The sequence below is a fragment of the Leptodactylus fuscus genome, chromosome 1, assembly GCF_031893055.1.
Source record: "Leptodactylus fuscus isolate aLepFus1 chromosome 1, aLepFus1.hap2, whole genome shotgun sequence".
Taxonomy (NCBI): domain Eukaryota; kingdom Metazoa; phylum Chordata; class Amphibia; order Anura; family Leptodactylidae; genus Leptodactylus; species Leptodactylus fuscus.
Genome location: NC_134265.1, coordinates 207,246,526 through 207,272,527, shown reverse-complemented (window position 1 = coordinate 207,272,527; position 26,002 = coordinate 207,246,526). Strand labels below are relative to the sequence as shown.

At 42.1% G+C, this 26,002-nt stretch overlaps 1 protein-coding gene across 2 annotated transcripts in view; it reads left to right on the top strand.

Annotated features, from left to right (window-relative positions):
• The window catches only part of ARHGAP45 (Rho GTPase activating protein 45), a 93,519-nt gene that overhangs the window by 50,223 nt on the left and 17,294 nt on the right, over positions 1-26,002 (top strand). The window contains exons 7-19 of one of the 2 annotated variants that reach the window (XM_075282874.1): positions 198-335; positions 2,751-2,815; positions 13,911-14,021; positions 14,492-14,572; positions 14,677-14,844; positions 15,219-15,356; positions 15,494-15,684; positions 15,776-15,879; positions 18,232-18,312; positions 18,439-18,513; positions 21,901-22,070; positions 24,787-24,975; positions 25,147-25,284. In XM_075282874.1, the coding sequence (XP_075138975.1) occupies positions 198-335; positions 2,751-2,815; positions 13,911-14,021; positions 14,492-14,572; positions 14,677-14,844; positions 15,219-15,356; positions 15,494-15,684; positions 15,776-15,879; positions 18,232-18,312; positions 18,439-18,513; positions 21,901-22,070; positions 24,787-24,975; positions 25,147-25,284 (1,649 nt within the window). The remainder of the gene's footprint in view (positions 1-197; positions 336-2,750; positions 2,816-13,910; positions 14,022-14,491; positions 14,573-14,676; positions 14,845-15,218; positions 15,357-15,493; positions 15,685-15,775; positions 15,880-18,231; positions 18,313-18,438; positions 18,514-21,900; positions 22,071-24,786; positions 24,976-25,146; positions 25,285-26,002) is intronic. The other variant, XM_075282883.1, reaches the window with a different exon arrangement.

The window sequence follows — 26,002 nt, the reverse complement described above, 5'->3', positions numbered from 1 at the left end:
ATGAAAAAAATGCAAAAACACAGTATTTTTCTTATGAACTATTTTAATAGGGATATACATCCCTGTGAGCATTTTGATTGTATAAAAACACTTGTCATAATGGGGCCATCTCTATTTCCATAAACATCTTAAGACATGATTAACACATGACTATTAACTGTGTAATCTAACTGGTTCTTCCATTTATGTGAATTCAGGAAGCCCTTTAGGTGACGATGTAGATGTAATCCTACAGAGGAGTGAAGGGGGTGTACGAGATGCTTTTGTGTACGCAAAAAACTTAGCAAAATACATGAAAGATCTGACAAGCTACATAGAGAAAAGAACTGTTTTGGGTGAGTTTTAATTAAAAACATATTTATCAAGTTCATTTCTTTTTCTGAAATGTATAAAATAAATCCCAAAATCTTTTTTTTTTTTACTATTTTTTTCTGACTTTCTCCCTAGTTATTAGGGTTTGTCTTAAAAATCTTAACAGGACTCGATAAGCCAAGTCTATAATCTGCATGAAAATGTCAGATCATACAGTATACTGTAATGTACTTATTACATAATTTTCAGCTTCAATTCCAATCACTAAGTATATGTATAAATATATTCACTGCAACAGATATGATAGTACTGTACAGTAGGTATACTCTTTACATAATGCTTAGATACAATTCCAGCAGTTACTGTATACAGTGGGTGAGTACCTAGGGAATGTTAAAAGAGTTTGAAGTTGGAGACCTCCTGCACACGTATGTACTTTTGATTCACCATTGCGGATCCACAGTAGTAGATCAAATTACATCCCTATACATTTCAATGGGCCCATACACACAGATGTAGTTTTTGCAGCTGTGTCCAGGTACCATGATGTATTTAGTACCCTGAGATTGTACATCGTCGTGTACAGGAGTCCTAAAACAGCAAGGGAAGGAAGTACAATGCGTTTGGCCTTTGAGAAATCATTTTAGCAGCTACGAGAGATGAAATCAGTTATGAAATTGACAGTGGTCAATTCCAATGTACGTGGACTTTATTGAGTTTGATAGTCTCTGTAATGGTGGCAAGAGTAACAGACACTGAAATGTAGGATTCTATGCTCGGGTTATCAGTCTAACCTGCCTTGTCACTATACCGGCTAGGTGGCCACCCTGTATGCATCAACCATGCAAAGTGCCAAATGAATATGTCTCTATATTATATTAAAACTTGTTGCTGGTACCAGAAGTACCTCACAATTTGTGAAACATGCCTTGCCAGTTCCTTCCCCCCTTAGTTATCGCCCTGGCATACAAGAGCTATTGAAGGCCAAATAAACAAAGTAATAACAGATTAAAAAGTTCTGAACCTTGATGTACACCAACAGAACAGGGCTGATTTAACACATTGTTGGGCCCAGTTCAAAGTTACATAAGTGGGCTCCGTCCATCATCACCACCACTTAGACATACCTGACCCGCACAAATTATAATGCCCCCTCAGTGGCCTTCAAACAGTATAATGCCCCTGCAATCACACATTAACCTGTCCCCTCCCACTGTTCCCTCAGACATTAACCTTTATTCCTAGGTGGCCTCTCAGACGTCATATAATAATTTCGCCACCCAGTTGACCCCACAGTATAACGTTCCTCTCCTGATTGCCCCCACAGTTTCATTTTCCCCTCCAGGTTGCCCCCCCTCAGTTTCATGTCCACTTCAGTTGTCCCCACAGTATATATCAAAGAAAGAGAAAACCTAATATTCACAATTCCCTGTACTTTGCTCCCGAAGGCTTCAGGGAGCAACAGGCGTTCCACCATTGTATCCAACTCAGCTGCGCCCAGAAGATGCAGATGATTTGGAATTGTGACAAGGCAGCCAGGACCCACTGCCTATAACAGCAGGACAGCACTCTAAATGGTGGACTGTACCAAGGGGGCCCCCACTACCATAGGGCTCAGTGCAAGTGCAATGGTTAAAGGGACCCTGCAACAGAGAGCAGTTTGGGGAGAACAATGACATTTTTAAGATTCTGTGAAAAGGGTAGAAGGAAATACTGGGAAATTAAACAGCAGTGATCAACAACTTCAATGAGGAAGAAATATTAGAAGGAGGAAATGACCAATTGGATCATGCAGTTCGCAACCTACAGATCTTTTATTGTTGAACTGAAAATTGAGGATATTTATTTAAAGCAAAAGCTGTGGGGTTTGTGTTTGTTTTTTATATTCAAAGTGGTGGATTAGGGCACTTCCAACATATAGCTATATATTCTTTGTTTTAGTGTTGTTAATGGATGTTGTTACTGAATCGTATCAATCAATCACATCAATGTTGTTAATGAATGATAACCATTCTGTGATCTTGAGAAAACCATCTAAATCCAGTGAAAGGAAACATTGACGTTTCTAAAACTGTATTGCATATGTACATATTTGAGTTTTTATTGTATTGTTTCATGCTCATCATGCAGTTCTATTTTTCCTGTTAAAGCAATGCATGCAATGACTGAACCTGACAGGCTAACTATATTTCTACCAGGTACTTCAGGCACCAAAGATGTCCATCATGTCACAGATCCATCAAAGTTTCAATTAAATATCTCTATGTCATGTATTCGTCCATTCTGTCTATTTTGTGGTGCCATTTGTCCGACTTTCCCTCTGTTTACAGTGGTACTTCTTCGACCTCATGCTATAGTCCCTAATTCTTGCAGAAAGTCTTGATTTGTTTTTGCATTCTCTAAAAACTTCCACTTTTCATGTCTTCTATTTGTCACAGAATTGGAATATGCCAAGGGTCTCCAGAAACTGGTGAACGCATCGAAAAGTGCCCTGACTCAAGAGGTAAAATGTGTGTGGGGAGCAGTTTTATTTGTAATAGTTTCACAAATGTACAAATTTTGCAGTGTCACACAGCAAGTCAGAATTAAACATTGGCGGGAAATGATCACATTAGGATTTCTACAGCTTCTTCAGTATATTACGATGTTGAAGCTCTTTTAGAGCTTATGTGAGTTTTCATAAGAAGTTTAAACATTGCATGGTCTTTCTGGCCAATCTATTGACTGTATAAGCCTTCACACATGGTGTGCTATTAGTTTTTTTTTGCTAATAGCCCCTTTATAGTTGCAGAAAATTTACTTTTCTTCCTGGGTGTCTGTACAATAAGTTCTTTACATCTGATTCTGCAAGGAGTAAGTGTAAAAGAAAAGCCCCAAGAGAACATAATATACTGCAGGAGATCCAGGGACACTAGACTGCAAGTACAAGACATGATAAAGCTAAATAGACACTAACACAGAAAAAGAGAAATTTGAGCACAATAAGAAATCTGCTTGCAGTCTATGACTAATATGCTATCAGCAATAACAGAAGCAGCTAGTCACAAGTAAAAAAAAAAAAAACATAGTAAACTCTCCTTACATTTTACACAATGAAGAATTGTCTCACTGCCTACTGTGCACCGGGTAAACTGTCTACAGACATAAATAGTTCTAAAGAATACAGTGGCACTATCGCTCTATATTCCAAACAAGTCCAACATCATGTGTAACTGGTCACATAAGGATCCTCAGGTTGGTGCTTAGCATCCCGAAAAAGAGACCAAATAACATATACTTAGTAGAGGAAAAAAGTGGGGGGCATTCACCCAAATGAAGATATTTTTCTTAATATTCTTTAAACTTTTATTGAAGCATAATTAAAAACAGAGCCGGAAGGGAAAGAGTGACATACAGTGGCGTTGACATACATGTGTCAGAGTGAGCGCAGTAAAACAGAATCCCATTGACTTCAATGGGTTCGGTCTTACACGCACTATCCATTGAACTCAATGGGAGGCTTTTTTACCTATTGCTTTCAATGTGATACGCATGTATAATTTTCCTCTCATATATATTACACTGGGATAGGGTGTCATAACTTTTTCCAAGTCATTATCTGCTCTCAATTTTCAGCCAATGTTTTTTAACCCCTTAACCCTTTCCCGACATGCTGGGTGTTTAACTATGGCAGCGGGAGCCGGGCGGCCACCATAGCCGCCAGGTGTCTACTTTTTATACAGTAGACAACCAGCGGTAATGTCCCTGTTCGGTGCCCGGACCGATCGGGGACATTAACCATTCCGGCGCCTCGGTCAAAGCTGACCGAGGCGCCATTTTCCCAGCGGCGCGTGGGCGCCACCATTTTTCTTGTGATCGCCGGCCCCGGGAGTAAGCTCCGGGGCCGGCGTCACACTGCTATGACAGCCTGTAATTTCTTTGCTCCTATTGCAGGCTATGCTAGGTAGCCTGAAACAGAAGTGCTGGTATTTTGCAGTGCGTTGCAATGCATTAGCATTGTAATGCATTGCATTAGTGATCAGACCCCCTGGGGTTCAAGACCCCTAGGGGGTCTAACAAATGCAAAAAAAAGTTTAAAAAAGTTTAAAAAAGTAAAAAAAAAATTAAACAAAAATATATATATTAAAAGTTCAAATCACCCCCCTTTTCCCTAGAACACATATAAAAGTGCTTAAATACTGTGAAACACATACATGTTAGGTATTTCTGTGTCCGAAATCGCCTGCTCTACAAATCTATAAAAATATTTTTCCTGTACGGTAAACGCCGTAGCAGGAAAAAAGAGTCAAAAGTGCCAAACCGCCATTTTTTCACTGCTTTGCTTCTGATAAAAATTTGAATAAAAAGTGATCAAAGCAAAAGCAATTCCCCAAAATGGTAGAACTGAAAAGTACACCGGGCCCCGCAAAAAAACCCCCGCCCTATTCATACCTGTACACGAACGTATAAAAAAGTTACAGGTGTCAGAATATGGCGACTTTTAGAAAAAAAAATTTTTAACACAGTTTTGGATTTTTTTTAAGGGGTTAAAATGTAAATAAAACCATATACATTTGGTGACATCATTTTGGTTGTACAGTGAACTCTGTAAAACCGAAGCCCGTAAGAAAGTCACACAAATGCACTTTTTCTTCAAATCCACCCCATCCTGAATTTTTTTCCAGCTTCCCAGTACATTACACAGAATAATTAATGGTGGCATCATGAAGAACAATTTGTCCCGCAAAGATTAAGACCTCATATGGCTCTGGAAGCGGAGAAATAAAAAAGTTATGAGGTTTAGAAGGAGGGGAGTCAAAAACGAAAATCGAAATATGCCATCGGCGGGAAGGGGTTAAAGACAGAGTCAGTTTTAGTTTCTGTGTATCTGTTTTCTCCTCACCACATTCCAAGAGCCATATTTTTTTTTTTTTGGTCCATATAGTGACATGATAGCTTATTTTTTGTAGGAGAAATTGTACTTTGTAATGGCACTGTTCAATATCCTATACAATGTACTGGGAAGCTAGAAGAAAATTCAGAATGAGATGGAATTGGAAAAAAATGCATTTGTGCCATAGGAGTTTAATTTTTACAGCGTTGATTGTAGGGAGTAAAAATGACATGTTACGCTAGGTTCACACCTGCGTTCAGCTGTCCGTTCTGTGGTTTCCGTCTTCTGCATGCCAGAAGACGGAAACCTCAGACCGGGTCCGGCGGTGAGCGTTTTATGCTCTCTGCCGCGAAACCGTTTTTTTAAATCCGGACACAGAGTACTGCATGTCCGACTCTGTGTCCGGATTATAAAACCCGGTTTCGCGGCGGAGAGCATAAAGCGCTCACCGCCGCTCACAGCCGGACATCTTTCTCACCCATTCAAATGAATGGGTGAGAAAGACTCCTGCAGGTTTCCGTCTCCTGCTCTGTTTTATGCAGGAAACGGAAACCTGAAGTACGGAGTGCCGGGCGCAGATGTGAACGAGCCCTTACCAGTATTCTGTGAGTCAGTACGAACACAGCGGTACCAAATTTATATAGTATTTGTAATTATTTGAATATCAAAACTTTGCGAAATAGAAAAAAAAAAATTGTGTCGCCATGTTCTAACACCTGTAACATTTTAATATTTACAAGTACGGAGTGTCTTTTTGTGCAGGACAAGATGATGTTTCTGTTGATAACATTTGAGGAAAGATCTGATAGTTTGATCACTTTTTGTTAAATCTTTTTTTGGAGGCAAAGTGTTGAAAAAAAATCGCCATTTAGCTATTTTAATTTTTTTCCTCATTGATCACAATATGGGATAAATATTTTAATAGTTTGGGTATTTTTGAGCACAGGGATACCAAAAGTATTTATGTTTATTTTTGTTTATTTTTATATGTGATCTAGCGAAATAGGGGCGATTTAAACTTTTGTATTTTTAGTGGTTTTTTAAATACTTTGAAAAAAACCCTAGGAACTTTGAACCCTAGGGGGTTTGATTGCTCACAGTATTCTCTACAAATACTGATGTATCACAGTGAATAGTAAAATCCATTCACTTCTATTACATGCTGCCTATGGCCTAACAGAACTATGGCAATGATAAGCCTGGGAGCCTTGAATAGGCTTCCGGCTGTAATGGCAACCGATAGCCACCCTCCATTGTCATTCCAGAGGGTGGCAATTGGTAAAAGATGGCAGTGCCTGGTGCGACTGTAAACTTTAGACACTGCTCATAGTATTCTCAATAAATACTGATGTATTACAATGAATAGTAAAATCCATTCACTTCTATTACATGCTGGCTATGGCCCAACAGAACTATACCAATGATAAGACTGGGAGCCTTCAATAGCCATTGTCATTCCAGAGGGTGCCGATTGGTAAACGTTGGCGGTGCCTGGTGCGCCTGTAAACTTTAGATGCCGCGGTCGCATTTATCTGCAGTATCTGAAGTGTTAAAAACTACAATCAGTGACAACACTGATTGCTGTTGTTAGCAGAGGAAGTTTGCTTTATTATACAGCCAGCCTCTGCCGTGTATGGAGAGAGATGAGCTCCTGAGCTCTCTCCCTACATCCCCATGGGATCAATGTTTATACTTTCTTGGAATAGCCATCATTAGTGTTGAGAAAACCCGAACTGCAAAGTTCAGGTCTGTGCCGAACTTCATGGGCAGCCAATCAACCAGCTTTAAGCCCACAAACATCACAGGCATGCCCAGTATGGCCATGGCTGTGATTGGTCAGGCAGGACGTGATCTCTCTGTATAAGAGGGAAGGTCACAGGTCCCATCGCCATTCCAGTTAGGCTAGGTAAAGAGAGGCTGCAGCTGGAGATGCCATGGCCTTTCTTAAGGCTATTACTACATAGTAGGCAGAAAAAATTGAGTTTTAACAGATTTTGGAGTGTGTATCTCTGTTGACACAAGCTGGGAACAACATATCGGGTACTGAAATGGCTTATTTCTGAAAAAACTGCAATTTTCACTTTTCATTATCAGCTTCACATTCATTTCTGGAAATTAAATTAAGGCAACACTCAAGGGTAAAAAAAACTGATAAATCCCTTGAGGAGTATAGTTTCCACAGTGGGGTCACATGTCTGCCTTTACTGGCAATTCAGAGGCTCTGCAGAAGAGGCATGACCAAAAACCAAATTGTGTTCCAAACACCCAAAATACTGCTTCTTCCCTTCTGTGCCTGGCTGTGCTAAACAGCAGTTTATACCCACATATGGCAATGTTAATGAACATTACCCTGGGTACAACAGTGTCAACTGTTTGGACACACAAAAGGGTGTAGATGTGAGGGAGCGCAATGTGCTTTTGGAGCGCAGATTTAGATTATTGGTTTTTGGAAACCATGTCACATTTGCAGAGACCCTAAAATTTTCCCTACAAAGTGCGATCAATTCTTGGGGCATTCCAATTTACTGGGTTCTGGTCCTCCAGGGTTCTGCAAAAACAATGCTGCATCCAGAAATTCCCTCTAAATATGTACTCCAAAAGCTAAAAAGCGCAGTGCTCCTTCCCTTCTGAGCCCTGCTGTGCCCAAGCAACAGTTTATGCCCACATGTACAACTTTTTTTTATATACAAATGGTTTTTATTTATTTTAAGAGAGATATAAATGAACATAAATGCAAGCCTTACAAGGTAAAGTCACAATATAACGGACATAGACAGCTTACGATTTCAATCATATACATCAAATACAGCGCATATGAGAGGGGCTCCAACATATAGAAGAGTATTGTGAAGTTGGGAAAAGAAATCAATGCATGAAAGTGTAACATAAAAGGAAATGATCAATTATGAGAGACTTCGTAGTGAGGGTGAGGCTACATTTAAATGCATCCACACCAGGAGTATACATGTATTCATAACATAGATCAACCAAATGGAAAAGTATGTGCGTGCCATTGTAACATAGATGACAATCAACAGGCTGAATATTGACAAGATGAGCAACATATAACAAGGTGAGCAACATATAGCAACAAATAACATAAGACTAGACAAAAGAATGATACCACATAACAATATTAAAAAAAAAAAGGAAGGGGGGTGAGGTGGGACAAAGTGCATAAAACAAGAGAGAGAGAAGAAAATAAGGAGAAGCAAGGATAAAGAAGGAGTGGAAAGAGAGAGAGAGAGCAAGCATGGAGGCGAGAACAGTCAGTAAGAACAAGACAAGCGGCAGATCACAAAGTCAGCACAGGTCTCCATTTCAAATCGTAGGTAAGCTTAGCCACGGAAACCAGACCTTCAAAAACTTAGAGTGAGACCTCGTGGTCCAGCTCAACAGTTCCTCAAATCTTGAAATCTAATGAACTTTGCCTTCCCATTCTTGAGTGGAAGGAGGCGATCTTTACAACCATTGTAGGAGAATCAACAGTTTCGTTGCCTCAATCAGATGGGTGATGAGAGGGTTCTTTTTGGGGTTGTAATGTAGTGATGATTGTAATAGAAAGACAAAAGAGGGGGAAAGAGCAAAGTGCTGGAACGAGACCAATTTGATGCGATTTTCTACATTTGTCCAAAACGGGGACATCAGGGAGCATTCCCAACATAAATGCAAGTATGGCAACTGAAAATTATTCCAGCAAAATCTTCTTTTAAAAACACCCAGTGTCACTCCTTCCCGTCATGTACTGTCGTGTGCCCAAAGATTAGTTTACACCTACATTTGGGGTATTTCTGTGCTTGGGACAAATTGCATAACAAACTGTGAGATGCATTTTCTCCTTTAACCCCTTGTGAATGCGCTGATTTTAGGGCTAAATGAATGTATTCATGAAAAAAAACTGAAATGGCTAAATTTCACCTTACATTATACTTGTTAAATGCTTAAAGGGTTAATAAACATCCTAAATGCTGTTTTGAGGGGTCCAGTTTTGAAAATGGGGTGATTTATGAGGGTTTCAAATATATAGGCCTTCATAATCCCTTTCAGAACCGAAGCGGTCCCTAACAAATTAGATTGGGAAATTTTCTTGGAAATCTGGAAGATCATTGTTACACAATAACATCCAATACAAATTAAAATAGAATCAAAAGATGATGCCAATATAAAGCAGAGATATGGGAGATAATATTTATTCATGTATTTGGGTGGTATGACTATCTGACTGAAAAGCAGAGCATTTCACATTTTGAAAATCGCTATTTATTTTTTCCAAATTTCCATCAAATTTCCTATTTTATTTTTTTTTAAATAAATACAAAAATATTGATTAGTGTTTACCAATAACATGAAGTATAATGTATCACAAAAACAATCTCAAATTCCCTTGTGTAAGTTAAAATGACTCAAAGTTCTTGCCATTAAAAGTGACACATGTCAGTTTTGAAAAACGATGCCTGGTCCTTAACGCACTTTTGGGCTGTGTCCTTAAGTAGGGTTGAGCCGATCTTGACTTTTCAGGATCGATTTTGAAATCCGATTTCTGATCATTTTTCATTCGAACCCGATCTCGATGTCAATTCCGATCCCAATGCAAGTCTATGGGATTTTTTTTACTAATCAGAGATCGGATTTTAAAAGCAATCCTATTCACTATAGAGCATAGAATCTAACAATTGAACGCTTTAATTGTTAGAATCCACGCTGTGTAGTGATTTTTTTTAATCACTAAGTAGCCAGAGGATGTTTTTTTTAATCCTTTGGCTACTTAGCCAAACCTGGTGTCCACTTTCCTGCGGAGATGGCTGGTTCAGTGCCGGTGTTCTCATTCTTCTTCACCTCCCTGCCCCCGCCTCCCAGGTTAGGAGAGTGTGGGCGAGTACTGGGAGGGCAGACGTCAAGGCTCCCCGCCCTGTACCCTAAGCCACAAGCCCTGCCTTCTTCCTAGCTCTTTAATACTAACCTGGGAGGTGGGGGCAGCGAGGCGAAGAAGAATGAGAACACCGGGCACCGGACCAGACATCTCTGTAGGTAAGTAGCTAATAGAGATGTTAGCTAGTCTCCCATTAGAATGAATGGACGCAGCAAGCGCGCAGAGGGTTAAGGCTGTGTGCCGGCTGCTTCCATTCATTCCTATGGAACCGCAGCGGAATCTTCACACTGAGTATACACTCCGCTCAGAATGAGCGAAGCGTATACTCAGTGTGAAGGCTAACACACAATGAAGGCTTTTCCCACAATGCTTGGCCAGTAGCAAAGCATTGTGGGAAATAATCACCGATCTCGATCCCACCTAAAAAGATCGTGTTCAGAATTCCGATCACGATCGTGAAATTTTCGCGATCGCCGAAAAGAATCCGATCTTTTCCAAACACAATCGCTCAACCCTATCCTTAAGGCATTAATACTAGAGATGAGCGAACAGTGTTCTATCGAACACATGTTCGATCGGATATCAGGGTGTTCGCCATGTTCGAATCGAATCGAACACCACGTGGTAAAGTGCGCCAAAATTCGATTCCCCTCCCACCTTCCCTGGCGCCTTTTTTGCACCAATAACAGCGCAGGGGAGGTGGGACAGGAACTACGACACTGGGGGCATTGAAAAAAATTGGAAAAAGTCATTGGCTGCCGAAATCAGGTGACCTCCATTTTAGACGAATAGTGGATTTCAAATCCGGGTCATATGAGAATGTGAACTTTGTGACTATGAGACAGGGATAGCTGTACAGGCAGGGATAGCTAGGGATAACCTTTATTTAGGGGGGAATGTTATTAAAAATAACTTTTTGGGGCTCTATCGGGTGTGTAATTGTGATTTTTGTGAGATAAACTTTTTCCCATAGGGATGCATTGGCCAGCGCTGATTGGCCGAATTCCGTACTCTGGCCAATCAGTGCTGGCCAATGCATTCTATTAGCTTGATGAAGCAGAGTGTGCACAAGGGTTCAAGCGCACCCTCGGCTCTGATGTAGCAGAGCCGAGGCTGCACAAGGGTTCAAGCGCACCCTCGGCTCTGATGTAGGAGAGCCGAGGGTGCACTTGAACCCTTGTGCACCCTCAGCTCTGCTACATCAGAGCCGAGGGTGCGCTTGAACCCTTGTGCACACTCTGCTTCATCAAGCTAATAGAATGCATTGGCCAGCGCTGATTGGCCAATGTATTCTATTAGCCTGATGAAGTAGAGCTGAATGTGTGTGCTAAGCACACACATTCAGCTCTACTTCATCGGGCTAATAGAATGCATTGGCCAGCGCTGATTGGCCAGAGTACGGAACTCGACCAATCAGCGCTGGCTCTGCTGGAGGAGGCGGAGTCTAAGATCGCTCCACACCAGTCTCCATTCAGGTCCGACCTTAGACTCCGCCTCCTCCGGCAGAGCCAGCGCTGATTGGCCGAAGGCTGGCCAATGCATTCCTATGCGAATGCAGAGACTTAGCAGTGCTGAGTCAGTTTTGCTCAACTACACATCTGATGCACACTCGGCACTGCTACATCAGATGTAGCAATCTGATGTAGCAGAGCCGAGGGTGCACTAGAACCCCTGTGCAAACTCAGTTCACGCTAATAGAATGCATTGGCCAGCGCTGATTGGCCAATGCATTCTATTAGCCCGATGAAGTAGAGCTGAATGTGTGTGCTAAGCACACACATTCAGCACTGCTTCATCACGCCAATACAATGCATTAGCCAGTGCTGATTGGCCAGAGTACGGAATTCGGCCAATCAGCGCTGGCTCTGCTGGAGGAGGCGGAGTCTAAGGTCGGACCTGAATGGAGACTGGTGTGGAGCGATCTTAGACTCCGCCTCCTCCAGCAGAGCCAGCGCTGATTGGTCGAGTTCCGTACTCTGGCCAATCAGCGCTGGCCAATGCATTCTATTAGCCCGATGAAGTAGAGCTGAATGTGTGTGCTTAGCACACACATTCAGCTCTACTTCATCAGGCTAATAGAATACATTGGCCAATCAGCGCTGGCCAATGCATTCTATTAGCTTGATGAAGCAGAGTGTGCACAAGGGTTCAAGCGCACCCTCGGCTCTGATGTAGCAGAGCCGAGGCTGCACAAGGGTTCAAGTGCACCCTCGGCTCTCCTACATCAGAGCCGAGGGTGCGCTTGAACCCTTGTGCAGCCTCGGCTCTGCTACATCAGAGCCGAGGGTGCGCTTGAACCCTTGTGCACACTCTGCTTCATCAAGCTAATAGAATGCATTGGCCAGCACTGATTGGCCAGAGTACGGAATTCGGCCAATCAGCGCTGGCCAATGCATTCTATTAGCCCGATGAAGTAGAGCTGAATGTGTGTGCTAAGCACACACATTCAGCACTGCTTCATCACGCCAATACAATGCATTAGCCAGTGCTGATTGGCCAGAGTACGGAATTCGGCCAATCAGCGCTGGCTCTGCTGGAGGAGGCGGAGTCTAAGATCGCTCCACACCAGTCTCCATTCAGGTCCGACCTTAGACTCCGCCTCCTCCAGCAGAGCCAGCGCTGATTGGCCGAATTCCGTACTCTGGCCAATCAGCACTGGCTAATGCATTGTATTGGCTTGATGAAGCAGTGCTGAATGTGTGTGCTTAGCACACACATTCAGCTCTACTTCATCGGGCTAATAGAATGCATTGGCCAGCGCTGATTGGCCGAATTCCGTACTCTGGCCAATCAGCACTGGCTAATGCATTGTATTGGCTTGATGAAGCAGTGCTGAATGTGTGTGCTTAGCACACACATTCAGCTCTACTTCATCGGGCTAATAGAATGCATTGGCCAATCAGCGCTGGCCAATGCATTCTATTAGCGTGAACTGAGTTTGCACAGGGGTTCTAGTGCACCCTCGGCTCTGCTACATCAGATTGCTACATCTGATGTAGCAGTGCCGAGTGTGCATCAGATGTGTAGTTGAGCAAAACTGACTCAGCACTGCTAAGTCTGCATTCGCATAGGAATGCATTGGCCAGCCTTCGGCCAATCAGCGCTGGCTCTGCCGGAGGAGGCGGAGTCTAAGGTCGGACCTGAATGGAGACTGGTGTGGAGCTATCTTAGACTCCGCCTCCTCCAGCAGAGCCAGCGCTGATTGGTCGAGTTCCGTACTCTGGCCAATCAGCACTGGCCAATGCATTTCTATGGGGAAAAGTTAGCTTGCGAAAATCGCAAACTGACAGGGATTTCCATGAAATAAAGTGACTTTTATGCCCCCAGACATGCTTCCCCTGCTGTCCCAGTGTCATTCCAGGGTGTTGGTATCATTTCCTGGGGTGTCATAGTGGACTTGGTGACCCTCCAGACACGAATTTGGGTTTCCCCCTTAACGAGTTTATGTTCCCCATAGACTATAATGGGGTTCGAAACCCATTCGAACACTCGAACAGTGAGCGGCTGTTCGAATCGAATTTCGAACCTCGAACATTTTAGTGTTCGCTCATCTCTAATTAATACCCTTTGTATTGTCTACCTGGAATTGCTCAAAGCTAAGCGGTTTCTAATAATACAGGGCAGAAAAGTGCATATCACATTCTGGGACCTTTCAAACACTGTCATGTTAAAAAAAAATAACCGTTACATTATCAGCAATATGTACTTTAGTATTAATAAACTTCTGATAACACAATGGACCTAAAAAAATAAAAAAAAAGTTGACGTCATATATAATATCTGTTATGTAGAAGAAGCCATAGCCCAAATATTTGTTCCTCATTTCATAATAACTATATTTATTTTCTTTATTAGCCATACATGCCCTTCCAGTCCATCTATTCTGTAGCTTTGGAGCAGGATCAGGACCATGCACATGGTGTTTTGCATACAGCATTGACACTTCAGCAGCAAACTTTTCTACAGGTATATCCTTTAAGTATTTTGTATAGCTTAATTAATTTTTTTATTCTTTTGTCCATTAGTACATAGCATCTTGTAAACTGAAGTATGTGTTTTTTCTTTTTAAAACTTGTTTCATTTGGGTCCCATGTTTAGCCTTGTGATCTGCAAACTGACTTGCTGCATGGACTAAAAGTCACTTTCTTAATGCAAGTCTATGTGAGCCTATGTGTGTATCATAGACTTACAGAAAAACACTGACTTCCACTACATATAGCAGACACAGTATGAATCTGCAATTCAAATAACCAGACTTAGAAAGAGGAAGAGTTGGGTGACTTCATTTGCAATAATTGACTTTACAAGATGCCCTGTATTAAAAGGCAAAAATAAAAATTCGGAGTAATGCTTGAAAGATAATGACATTAAGAATTGTAAAAAAAAAAAAATGTAAATGATATAACTTACCTTTAAAATATTCTGCTTCTATAAAGCCAGTGAACGTGCGGCGTTTGGAACATGAGAAACGTAGAAAAGAACTGAAAGAGCAGTGGCAGAGAGCCCAACGCAAATTGGTAGGGACATTTGTCTGTAACTCAAACCTTATATAATCTGTTCTTTTGTGTATATGTTACACATTTTACAGCTTTTCTTATTTTTTTTTGGAAACTTTCCTCAGTTAGAGGCAGAAACCAACCTGCGGAAAGCAAAACAGACATATATGCAGCGCAGTGAAGAGCATGAGAAAGCCCAGTATAATGCAGTACGTGCTGAAGAGGAGCAAAGTCATAGTGGAACCAAATCAATTGACAAGAAAAGGAGGGCTGAAGAAGAAGCAAAGAACAGAGTAAGTATGGAATAAAGGGTACAAAAGAAGCAGAATCCTATGTTTCCAGTCCTGTAACCTTGGACATAGGGGAGGATGTCTTTAAAATATACAATAAAGATGGCCATACACATTAGGTGAATGTCGGCCAAATGTGAGGATTTTGATAGGACTGACTGATCATTAAATTTCAGATGTGTCTGGCTGAAGCTTGTCTCCCTTTCCTTTCTATACTAAGAACACAACCATTTACGCATGTGTCTAGGGGAGATGAGAGAAATGGCGATAGGCCAAAAAAGTGTTTGGACATCAATTATCTAAGATGTATGGTCACTTCTCCATTTACTAAAACTCTTCAACATTGAATACACATGTTTTTTTTTCTCTTTATACAGGCTGAAGAAGCAATGGCAACTTACCGGACATGTATTGCAGATGCCAAGACACAGAAACAGGAACTGGAGGATGTGAAAGTCAATGTTCTTCGGCAACTGCAAGAGATTATAAAACAGACCGACCAGATCCTGCGCTCGGTACAGAAAGGATTCTCAAATATTTTATTTTTTCGAAGTCTGCCATTTTTATTGATATGCCTTTTTTCTGTACGCTTACTGTAATTATAGCATGTTTGAATCAGAGAAATGTCCAAAATAATGATCTATCTCTCTAGGCCACCATCTCGTACTATCAGAGCATGCACATGGAAACAGCACCATTACCAGTTGGCTTCCAGACATTATGTGAGAGCAGTAAATTGTATGACCTGGGACAGCAGTATGCTTCGTATGTTAGACAGCTTGGAGCTGGAGCAGAGCCTGAAATTTCTTATGACTTTCAACCATACACACCACAGATATCAGTGTATGACTTTCTAGTATCCTTAATTATTTCACATAATTTCATCATTTGTTTTTTTTTTATCTTTTTAAAGATTGTTTTTTTATATGTCTAGGTCACCATGTATTCGAAACAGAAAGTCAAGTTTAAGCTCTAAGGATTTTCCATCTGCAGAAAGTAAAGACCTTACAGGAGAGGAACAGACAGTAGAAAGGAGAGGTGAGAATACAAATTATATCAATAACAAAATGTCTTACAAATATTATAGCCATATAGTGATTATAAAAATGATCCATCCCCCTCCTCACGTGTTAACATTTAGTATTTTATTTTATGGTACCATTGAATTACAGTAGAGCTACATAGAAAAGCTTTTTTAATGTAAAGAAAAAACAAATATCAATAGTTATCTGTGTTCAAACCATAAACATACAATACTTACATTTAGAACAATTAGAACAGTGAAATATTTGAGATTCAATATTCGTTTCGAGTAGAGCCTCAATATTCGACTACTTGATCGAATATCGAATCCCATTATAGTCTATGGGAAAAAATGCTCGTTTCTGGGGAAACCACTATTTGACTAAAGGAGAGTCACCAAGTCCTCGAGTAGCAGGAGGAGAGTGTTTAGGAGGAGCGCTGTGCAGTTAAAATGCACGGACCCCATTATAGTCTATCTTTAACTGTTCTATCTAGCTTTAACTGCACAGCACTTGCAGTTGCGTTGATAAAAAGTCAGCTCCCTCGTAACTGCAAGCTGCCAGCTCTCCCGATTAGCAAAGACGAGCCTGCGGCGAATCAACGCTGGTTCTGCAGCACGTCCTTGCTAGTCGGGAATACTGGCAGCTTATCCTATGAGGAAAAAGTCAGCTCCCTTGTAACAGCAAGCTGCCAGCTCTCCCAACTAGCAAGGACGAGCCTGCTGCAGAACCAGCGTTGATTTGCCGAATGCTATACACTGTATAGCATTTGGCTCATCAGCGCTGGTTCTGAATCAAATATTTACTGCGAATAGCTAGTAGTATTCAATCGAGTACGAATATTTTGAATACCGTAGTATTCGATTGAATACCTACTGGATCAAATACTACTCATTCATCTCTAAAGATTACTAAAAGTATTATTCAAGTAAAGTTTGTAAAGTTTGTAAGTAGTGTTAACAAAAATACTCTCATATGATATTGCATCCAAAAAGAAGTGAAGAGACACTAACTCATTATAGGTAGATGAGACCAAAAGTCAACTCTGATAATAAAATAAAAAAATGCTATGACTGGCATAAACTAAATACTCCACACCACAATTCCAACAAGCCCTTGTGAAGGTGGAAAGTAGAAGGAATGTAGCAAAAATTAGCGAAATCCAGAAGGTAAATTTCTTGCAGTTTTGTTCCAAGAACTGTTGCTTATAGGAAGCATCAGTGGAGCAAATGTGGAGCCAGTACTATACAATATTGTACAAAGTTTAGGCCTTAAAGGGGTTATCCAGCTTCCAAATGTTATCTACAAATACATCCACAGCAGTATATTAAATACTCACTGTTTTCTTGTGTGCCCTTTTCCTGGCTTTACTTTACCTGATACTCCTTATATCACTGTTATTTACATGCAGTGAATCTGTGAACAAACTACATTTACCATGATGCATCACTCTGTGTACCCGTCCCTTCTCCACTCTACTGTCACGGAACACGAGTTGTGGAGTCCGCTTTGTTACCACACCAATTTGGCTTAGAGTTACCTCTAAGGTCATTATCCTAGAAGACTCCCCAGTCTTCACCTTTGATCCCCCAATACAGGTTCCTCCTGAGATAATCCCTGTTTAGTAGGAGATGACCAGGCAGATAGAATTGCGGCGCAGAGCACCACAGAATCAGTATACCATAAACACAGAATGTGAACAAAGACTAAAAACAGGATGAAGAGGTGAACAGGCTAAATCAGACAGGGATGAAGACAGGATGAACAGGTAGAAAGCACATAGCCATATGTATAAGATATATTGCATTAACTCTGAGGCCAAAACAAAGATAAGAACAAATAGAGGGACAAGCATAATGTCTTTTGCATGCAGAACACAGACACACAACTACCAAACATACATACAGACACCAGAATAAAATACCTTTGTAGTCACATTTATAGATTGGAGATAAACAATTTTAAAATATTATGCAAAAGAGGCAGTGGGTGCACCGAGGCAGTGGTGCACAGGGGGTAGATCTTTAGATCCCTGGAGCACTGCTTTTGACACTCAAACCCCTACCATCTCCTGCCTGCTCTACCTCATACAGAGGAAATTGATCCTCCTATCAGCCATCTTACTTGAACAGAACGAGCAGTGTTCCAATGCACCACCTGCCATTCATAGTTATTTGCCTCTAGATCTATGAAGGTGTGTTCTTTATCACTGTATTGTGCTCTGTAATGAAGCTATAGCAGTGGAATACTATATTTTTCAATAAATACCACAAATTATACTTACACTTCTTTTATATATTCAGGAGTATTAATGCATGATTCCATCGGTTATAGTGAATTATTTTTAACCATTTGTCATTTTTTTTAGGAGGAAAAGGCCATCAAGTACATAAGTCATGGCCGAGCGCGCTAACTGAAGCAGATCTGACTGGAATTAAGGAATCAGCAGGTACTAAACATTCGCACATAATAATGCAGTGGTTATATCCACAAGCTATTTGCTACAATATTTGATATTTTTTATCCTCAAAACATTCTTTCCAGATGACTCTACAGTTGTGTTTTATTTTTCTAGGTTTTCCAGAAAACCTGATCCAGCCCATTTCACCCACAGAGGATGAACACAAAAAACTGCCTTCACTGGAGCAAGGTTGTGAACACCTATGAGCCTATGACTTAAACATTAGACTCCTTAGTTATCCCACAAATAATTGTATACATCATGTTATTTCCTTACATAGCACTTGTGTTTTCTAACCACAAAGTGCTAAAATCCCTGCACTGTGAGATTACATGTGACGTATATTTCAGCATCCTCCTCCATATCATATAAACACCTCTGCTGGAGTACCGCGTTTTGCATTAAAAAGGCCACATGGTCCATCTAACTGATCCTTACATCATTTCTTTTTTTTGTTATCTTAGCACTGACTAGACTGTATGAGACTGGTAGGCAGATTGTGAATATATTCATGAAATTTTACAGGGATTTTTACACAGGAATTACAGGGAAACAGCACAGTGTTTTGGGATACAAATATTGGTATATTATAGAGAACAATAAGAGGTCCTCTTTAAATTTACTTACTGTTCTCTTATTATAATATTTTAAGGCCGGGGCCCCACATAGTGAATAGGCGGTGTTTTAGCCGAGGCAGAAACGCCGTGGCAAAACAGTACCGTTCATACATTGCAGAAAAAAATCCACAGTGGAAATGTCGCGGTTTCAAAAATGCTTGTATTTTTAGAAATCACAACATGTCAAATACACAGAAATGTTGGGGTTTTCTGTTTAGGTATAATTGAAGCAGAAAGTCTGCAGAAGAAAACTCTGTGGACTTTCTGTGAAAAACACCGCGGAAAAATATGCTTCCCTGTCGTCCCACAGCGGCACAATATGGGGCATTTCTGCCCCTGTGTGCTGGTAGGACAGCCGGATTTTTAATTAGCCAATTAATTAATCATGGATTGCCCTATAAAAGGGCCCAAGAACCTCCCCCCTGCGTGTTTTTTTCTGTCCTGTGTGACTGGACAGGTGGTGAGGAGGCCTGTGGTCTCCTGTAGGGGTAGGAAGAAGGTGTCTGTTAACCCCTTCTTCTTCCCCTTTTTCCTCCTGAGAGAAAGATTTAGGCATTTGTCTCAAGATCCTTTAGTAAGCACCTTTATGAAAGGGGCAACTAGGCTGAGACCTGTGGTTACCACACTTGTCCTCTAGTGGGACCTTAATACGGTCCTTTCGGCACTACTCACAAAGCCTTTTTGAGCCGCTGGAAGAGGTCGAACTAAAGTTCCTGACCTACAAAACAGCAATTCTTCTGGCTATAGCGTTAGCCAAAAGGGTCAGTGAGCTACAAGCTCTGTCTTCGGAGAAGCCATATACCTCCTCCTTCCGGATCAGGTTCTGCTTAGGTTCCTTCCGGGCTTCAGACCCAAAATTCCTTCCACCATAAATATAAACCAGCTGATCACCTTACCAGCTTTTTCCATCTCCTTCCTCTGCTGACGAAGAAAAGTTCCATACACTGGACCTCATGAGATCCCTGAGGATCTACTTCCAGCGTACGCGTTCCTTCAGAAAGTCAGGAAAACCTCATCAACCTCCTGGGGAGATACAAAGGGCTTAAGGCTTCCAAAGCCTCAATTTCACGCTGGGTCAGGGAGACAATTAAGTTCTCTTATTCAAGGGCGCATTCCACGAGGTTGGATTCCACCTCCTGGGCAGAGACAAAGCCTTGTCTCTAAGTCAAATTTGCTGCTGCATATTGGTCCTCAGAGGCAACCCTTGTGTCCCGCTACTGCCTGGACACTCGGGCTTCAGAAGCTACTGCTTTTGGTCACAGTTTAAGTGCAGTTGGTGGTGAGGACCCACCCTAGGGGATTACTTGCTAACTCCCCATATTGTGCCACTGTGGGACGACAGGGAACGAAGGATTATGAAGATAATCTTGTTTCCCTTAGTCCTAACAGCGGCACAAGACTTCCCGCCCAGAAGAATTTTGTCATTGTTATAAGAATACTATGTTACCTATGTATAATTAGGTTACTCTTGTATATACACGCAGGGGGGAGGTTCTTGGGCCCTCTTATAGGGCAAGCCATGATTGATTAATTAATTGGCTAATTAAAAATCCGCCTGTCCTACAAGCACACAGGGACAGAAATACCCCATATTGTGCCGCTGTTAGGACTAAGGGAAACAAGATTATCTTCATAATCTTTCGTTTTCAGCCATGATCTTTATCTCAGAATTTTTCAGCTACAGCTGGCTACGTGGGGCCCTAGTCTAAAACTGTTCCTTGACATTTAGATCTTTAACATAATTAAAGCTTTTACTCCTGCTCCCTCTTTCTTCATCTACTGAGTGCTATTAAATTCTTTAAAGGGAACCTGTCAGGTGTGTTTTCCACCCTAAACTGCTTCTAGCATATGCAGCATCAAGTAATGGCCTTTCCTATGTTGCTCCTCACTAAGGGTATGTTCACACAGGGTTTTTTGTAGGCAGATTTTGACGCAGAATCCGCCTCAAAATCCACCTGCAAAAAAGGCTCCCATTGACTTCAATGGGAGCTGCTCGCTTTTTTTCCCACTAGCGATTTTTTTCAGCTAGCAGGAAAAGGAAGCAACATGCCCTATCTTGCCGCAGATTCCGCAGCTGAGTCAGCCGTGGCGTCCGTGGCTCGAGACCCACTCCCAATTCGGGCCTAATCAGGAGCGAGATACTGCGACAGGATGCCAATGCACTGCATCGGCATTCCTTCGCGGCTAGCTGCGCAGAGAATTCACACTGCGGAAAAGGTTTCCGCCATGTGAACAGACCCTAAGTGTGTTGTTGTCAGATTGTAAGCTTTTAAAACCTTATGCACCTGAACTAGTCACACAGGGGAGGGAGAGTACAGTGATTTCATCACTAGGCCAGAAATTAGACCAGCTTAAAAATGGCATAAACTTAAATGAGACAGTCTAACAGCTGTCCAGATTTATTAACCATAATTATTCAGAAATCTGACTCCTTTTTAAAACTATCTTGCACTTAGAAAGTATTAGTAAATCAGGTCCATTGCTGTTAGTCTGCTTTCACACGGAGTAACGCTCCGCTCATTCTGACACGTAAACACGTGTCAGAGTGAGCGCAGTAAAACTGAATCCCATTGACTTCAATGGGTTTGGTCTTACGCGTGCTACCCATTGAACTTAATGGGAGGCTTTTTTTACCTATTGCTTTCAATGTGATACGCGCATATCACATTGAAAGCAATAGGTAAAAAGCCTCCCATTGAGTTCAATGGGTAGCACGCGTAAGACCGAACGCATTGAAGTCAATGGGATTCAGTTTTACTGCGCTCACTCTGACACGTGTTTACGTGTCAGAATGAGCGGAGCGTTACTCCGTGTAAAGACAGCCTCACTTTGCTGTGGCAGTTAGTTTTGTATAAGTTACAAAGTAAAGCCATATTGGTTGTCAATCTCAGCAACAATATATCAGCTCTAACAAGTAATAAATTATTACTTTTTACTACTTTTATTTTTCTCTTTTTAGATATTAATGGGCTGCCTTCTTCCTTGGAAGTGCCACTCTCTAGTGGTCCATTCCGAAATGTTGGCCTATCCCGTGCAGCTCGTACTCACAAGCTACGCAAATTGCGGACCCCAAGTAAATGTCGAGAGTGTAACAGTTATGTGTATTTCCAAGGAGCTGAATGTGAGGAGGTGAGATATTTAATGTGAAGAGGTTATAATTTAAGCATAAAATGAGAATTTTTGTCCATGTAAGGCTGGATTCGAATCTGCGTTGGAGTCTCTGCTGAATATTCCGTCTAATCTTTGTGGAGAGAAAAGACCTGCCAATTCCAGCAGGTTCCATTGATAGACTATGGTGTCCTCGGGTAACTGTTTTTTACATGGACAAGGTCTCCGTTTTTAGGGTCCCCTTGTGGAGCCGAACGACTGAGACCGAAACGCTAGTGTGAACCTAGTATCAGGCAGCGGTGTCAAACTAATTTTTGCCAAGGGCCACATCAGCCTTATGGTTGTCTTCACAGGGCCACTAGTAATTCTGCGACTAGATAAACGTTTACCTATGTGTATTATCTCCCCACTACAGGTAATAGTGTCCCCACACATAGAGATTTAATGTCCTAATTGTCCACCCCACATAGATCTTGGTGACCACCACAGGTAATAGTTTACCCTGCCCCACTCCAACTAGCATCACCTACAGTCCATGCTGAACAACTCTAGCATACCTCCCAACCGTCCCGATTTCCGCGGGACAGTCACGATTTGGGTGACATGTCCCGCGGTCCCGGTTGGGGGGGTATGTCCCGATTTCAACTCAGATCTGCGTCCAGAGGACGCAGATCTGAGTTGAACACATATGCGGCTGAAGCAAGGAGCTGACACAGGTCAGCTCCTCGCTTCACCGCTGCGCGCCTCTCTCCCTGACACATATGCGGCTGAAGCGAGGAGCTGACCTGTGTCAGCTCCTCACTTCGCCGCTGCCGCCGGTCTCGCTGACACATATGCGGCTGAAGCGAGGAGTGTCAGCGAGACCGGCGGCAGCGGCGAAGCGAGGAGCTGACACAGGTTAGCTCCTCGCTTCAGCCGCATATGTGTCAGCAAGAGAGGCGCGCAGAGAGCGGCGAGGGAGTGCAGGAGAAGGTAAGTGTAATGTGGAGGTGGAATGTGAAACTGGGGGGCAGAGATGGAGAGGACGGCATGACACTGGGGGCAGAGATGGAGAGGACGGCATGACACTGGGGCAGAGATGGAGAGGACGGCATGACACTGGGGGCAGAGATGGAGAGGACGGCATGACACTGGGGGCAGAGATGGGGGGACATGAATCTGGGGGAAGAGATGGAGGGGACATGAATCTGGGGGCAGAGATGGAGGGGACATGAATCTGGGGCAGAGATGGAGGGGACATGAATCTGGGGGCAGAGATGGAAGGGGGACATGAAACTGGGGGCAGATGAAGGGTGTATATGAAACTGGGGGAGAGATAGAGGGGGGACATATAATTTACGGGTGACTGTAGGAGGATTATACTGTGTGCGGGCACATGAAAAATTAACGAGTGGGCAGAGTCAACACAATAGTGGGCGGGGCTAAATTTGTCCCTCTTTCAGTTCTTCAAAAGTTGGGAGGTATGACTCTAGTGAGTTTCATACTTACCTCTTTTCCTTGCAAAGTGCAGATGTGGCTCATGGCAGTGCGCCTCTTCTATTGTCCTCCTGGCTACTCTGTCACCTGCACTATGACAACATAAGTGTTACCATAGAGTAAGAGACCACATTGCTGGAAGGACATTAAAAGAGGTGCACAACCTAGTGCCGCATCAGAGCTTTGCAGGAAGAGGTGATAAGTATTCAACTCCCTACACCTGGAGACAATAGTGTGATGAGGGGCCTATGAGGTCCTTGGTTTAGGGCTTGAACAATGCCAACTGCTATTACTCCTATTTTTTGTTTGTTTGTTTGTTCTTTCCTTAGCTGGAAAGTCCACAGCACTCCCCAGCTATTGAGTGCTGTGAACCTTCCTACCAAAGACAAAACAATATGATGTCACATGACGTGACTTTCTAGCTCCCAGCACAAAATATGTCCTCCAGACAGCCTTCTTTTTTTTTTATTAGCCCCCACCTAGTATATCACCTCCCCTTTTTATTGGCCCACACAGAGTGATGTGTTAAGCCACTACCTGTTGTATTATTGCAATAGGAAGCAGTTGATAATTTACTCACCTAACCATGCTGCTGTCTAGATCAGTCTCCACTGTACCTCGAGAGCACGCTGTACCAAACACTAAAGAATACCAGGATGTTATGTCCTGGTATTCTTTATTGTCGTGGCGTAACATGCAGTACCACTTAGAAGCAGCAGAGGAGGCCAGTTTGGACAGGAGCATGAGTAGGTGAGTAAATTATCGGCCACTACCTATTGAAATAATTTATTAGACTGTGCCCCCCAGTTCATGCCATGAGGCACCCCGGGACTTGTGTTTGACATCTGTGATGAAAGTCTACATTCACGTCAGGGCTGGAGTCTCCATTGGGGACTTCGGCATAAGTGGACAATATGTTATTATTCATATTATTATATGAAAGGGTTGTCCCTATCGATGTTGGCTAGAGTGGACTGTCTGTTTAGGAACACCACTTTCTATGATTTGATTAAGCACTAAGCAGTATATCTAGTCATAGCATCTGATCATTCTTTGTCAAGAATACAAAAGTATGTGTCTGATCCGATTAAAGGCCCCTACACATTACTGTTACTGGTTTGAAAGGCATTTCAACCTGACATACTCCATTACACTATGAAGAAAGGTGGGATATTTGCAAAATATAATCATTTTTATAGTACATCCCATGTTCTACTTTCTTGAATTCTAAAATTTTTAACACCTCTCTCTTTATTCTCAGTGTTCCCTTGCTTGTCACAAAAAATGTTTGGAAACTCTGGCAATACAGTGTGGCCACAAGAAATTGCAAGGTCGATTACTTTTGTTTGGAAGGAACTTCTCAGAGGCAGCAATGAGATCTCCAGATCATGTACCTTTCCTTATTCGCAAATGTGTTTCAGAGATAGAAGCACGTGCATTAACCATGAAGGTAATGCATAACAGGATATTCAGATGATGTTTTTTTATATTTTCATCTAATAGATATTATTATGCATTCAATACAGTTGCTGTGAAGTAGCATATCAAGTTGTAGCACAAGTCAGTAAAAATATCTTTTAATTTTCATGTTTGGTGATGTTCAATTCTAATTATTTGGTAGGGTATATACCGTGTGAATGGGGTAAAGACCCGGGTGGAAAAGCTGTGTCAAGCATTCGAAAATGGGAAGGAGTTAGTTGAACTATCTCAGGCCTCACCTCATGATTTAAGCAATGTCCTGAAACTCTATCTTCGCCAGGTAAGTTATATTTATGTAACTTTTCTGCACTTTCCACTTTCAAATCAAATACGGGTCCAATGGGGGTATGGTGGAGGATGCTCATTCCATCACTGAAATCTACAACAGCTTCATAGTTTCATAGATTTCAATCATAATTTACACCAGAAAACTGTTTCGGCATTCCATCATTTATATCACCAGTGTCAGAGTGACCAACAAGAAGATCATACGATGGGCCCAGGCAGGCCACATTACTATTGGTAAGACCACCAAGGCCATTTCCAATAGAAACCTGCCCAGGGGAGTGTGTAAAAGTAGCAAATATTTACGGTATACACCCCTTTCCTGGGCATCCAGCTGTCCCAGGTATCCTCTTCTGGTCACTGAGGCCTGCGATTAGACCACTGTGGTCTTGTGTGGGCATGTCTGCATCATAATTATAGAGTGGCGCATGTGACCTCTGAGGCCCAATTACAGGCCTCAATGGTGACCCCTGATGTCAGCCACAGGCCAGAAGAGGATGTCGGGAGCCTGCCTAACAACGCATGATGCTTAGGAGAGGGGAGTATAAATGTTTGTTATTCATTGAAACTATTTTTGTAGGGTTTTCTTCCTTTAGGCCCAGGTGAGTTAAATTCAGTGGTAAAGTAGTGAGTCATATGCTACCTGCTTTAACATTTGTTCCTTGTCTCTGCTCTCAGTATCTTGGGAACAGTAGGCGCAATGTTATGATGCC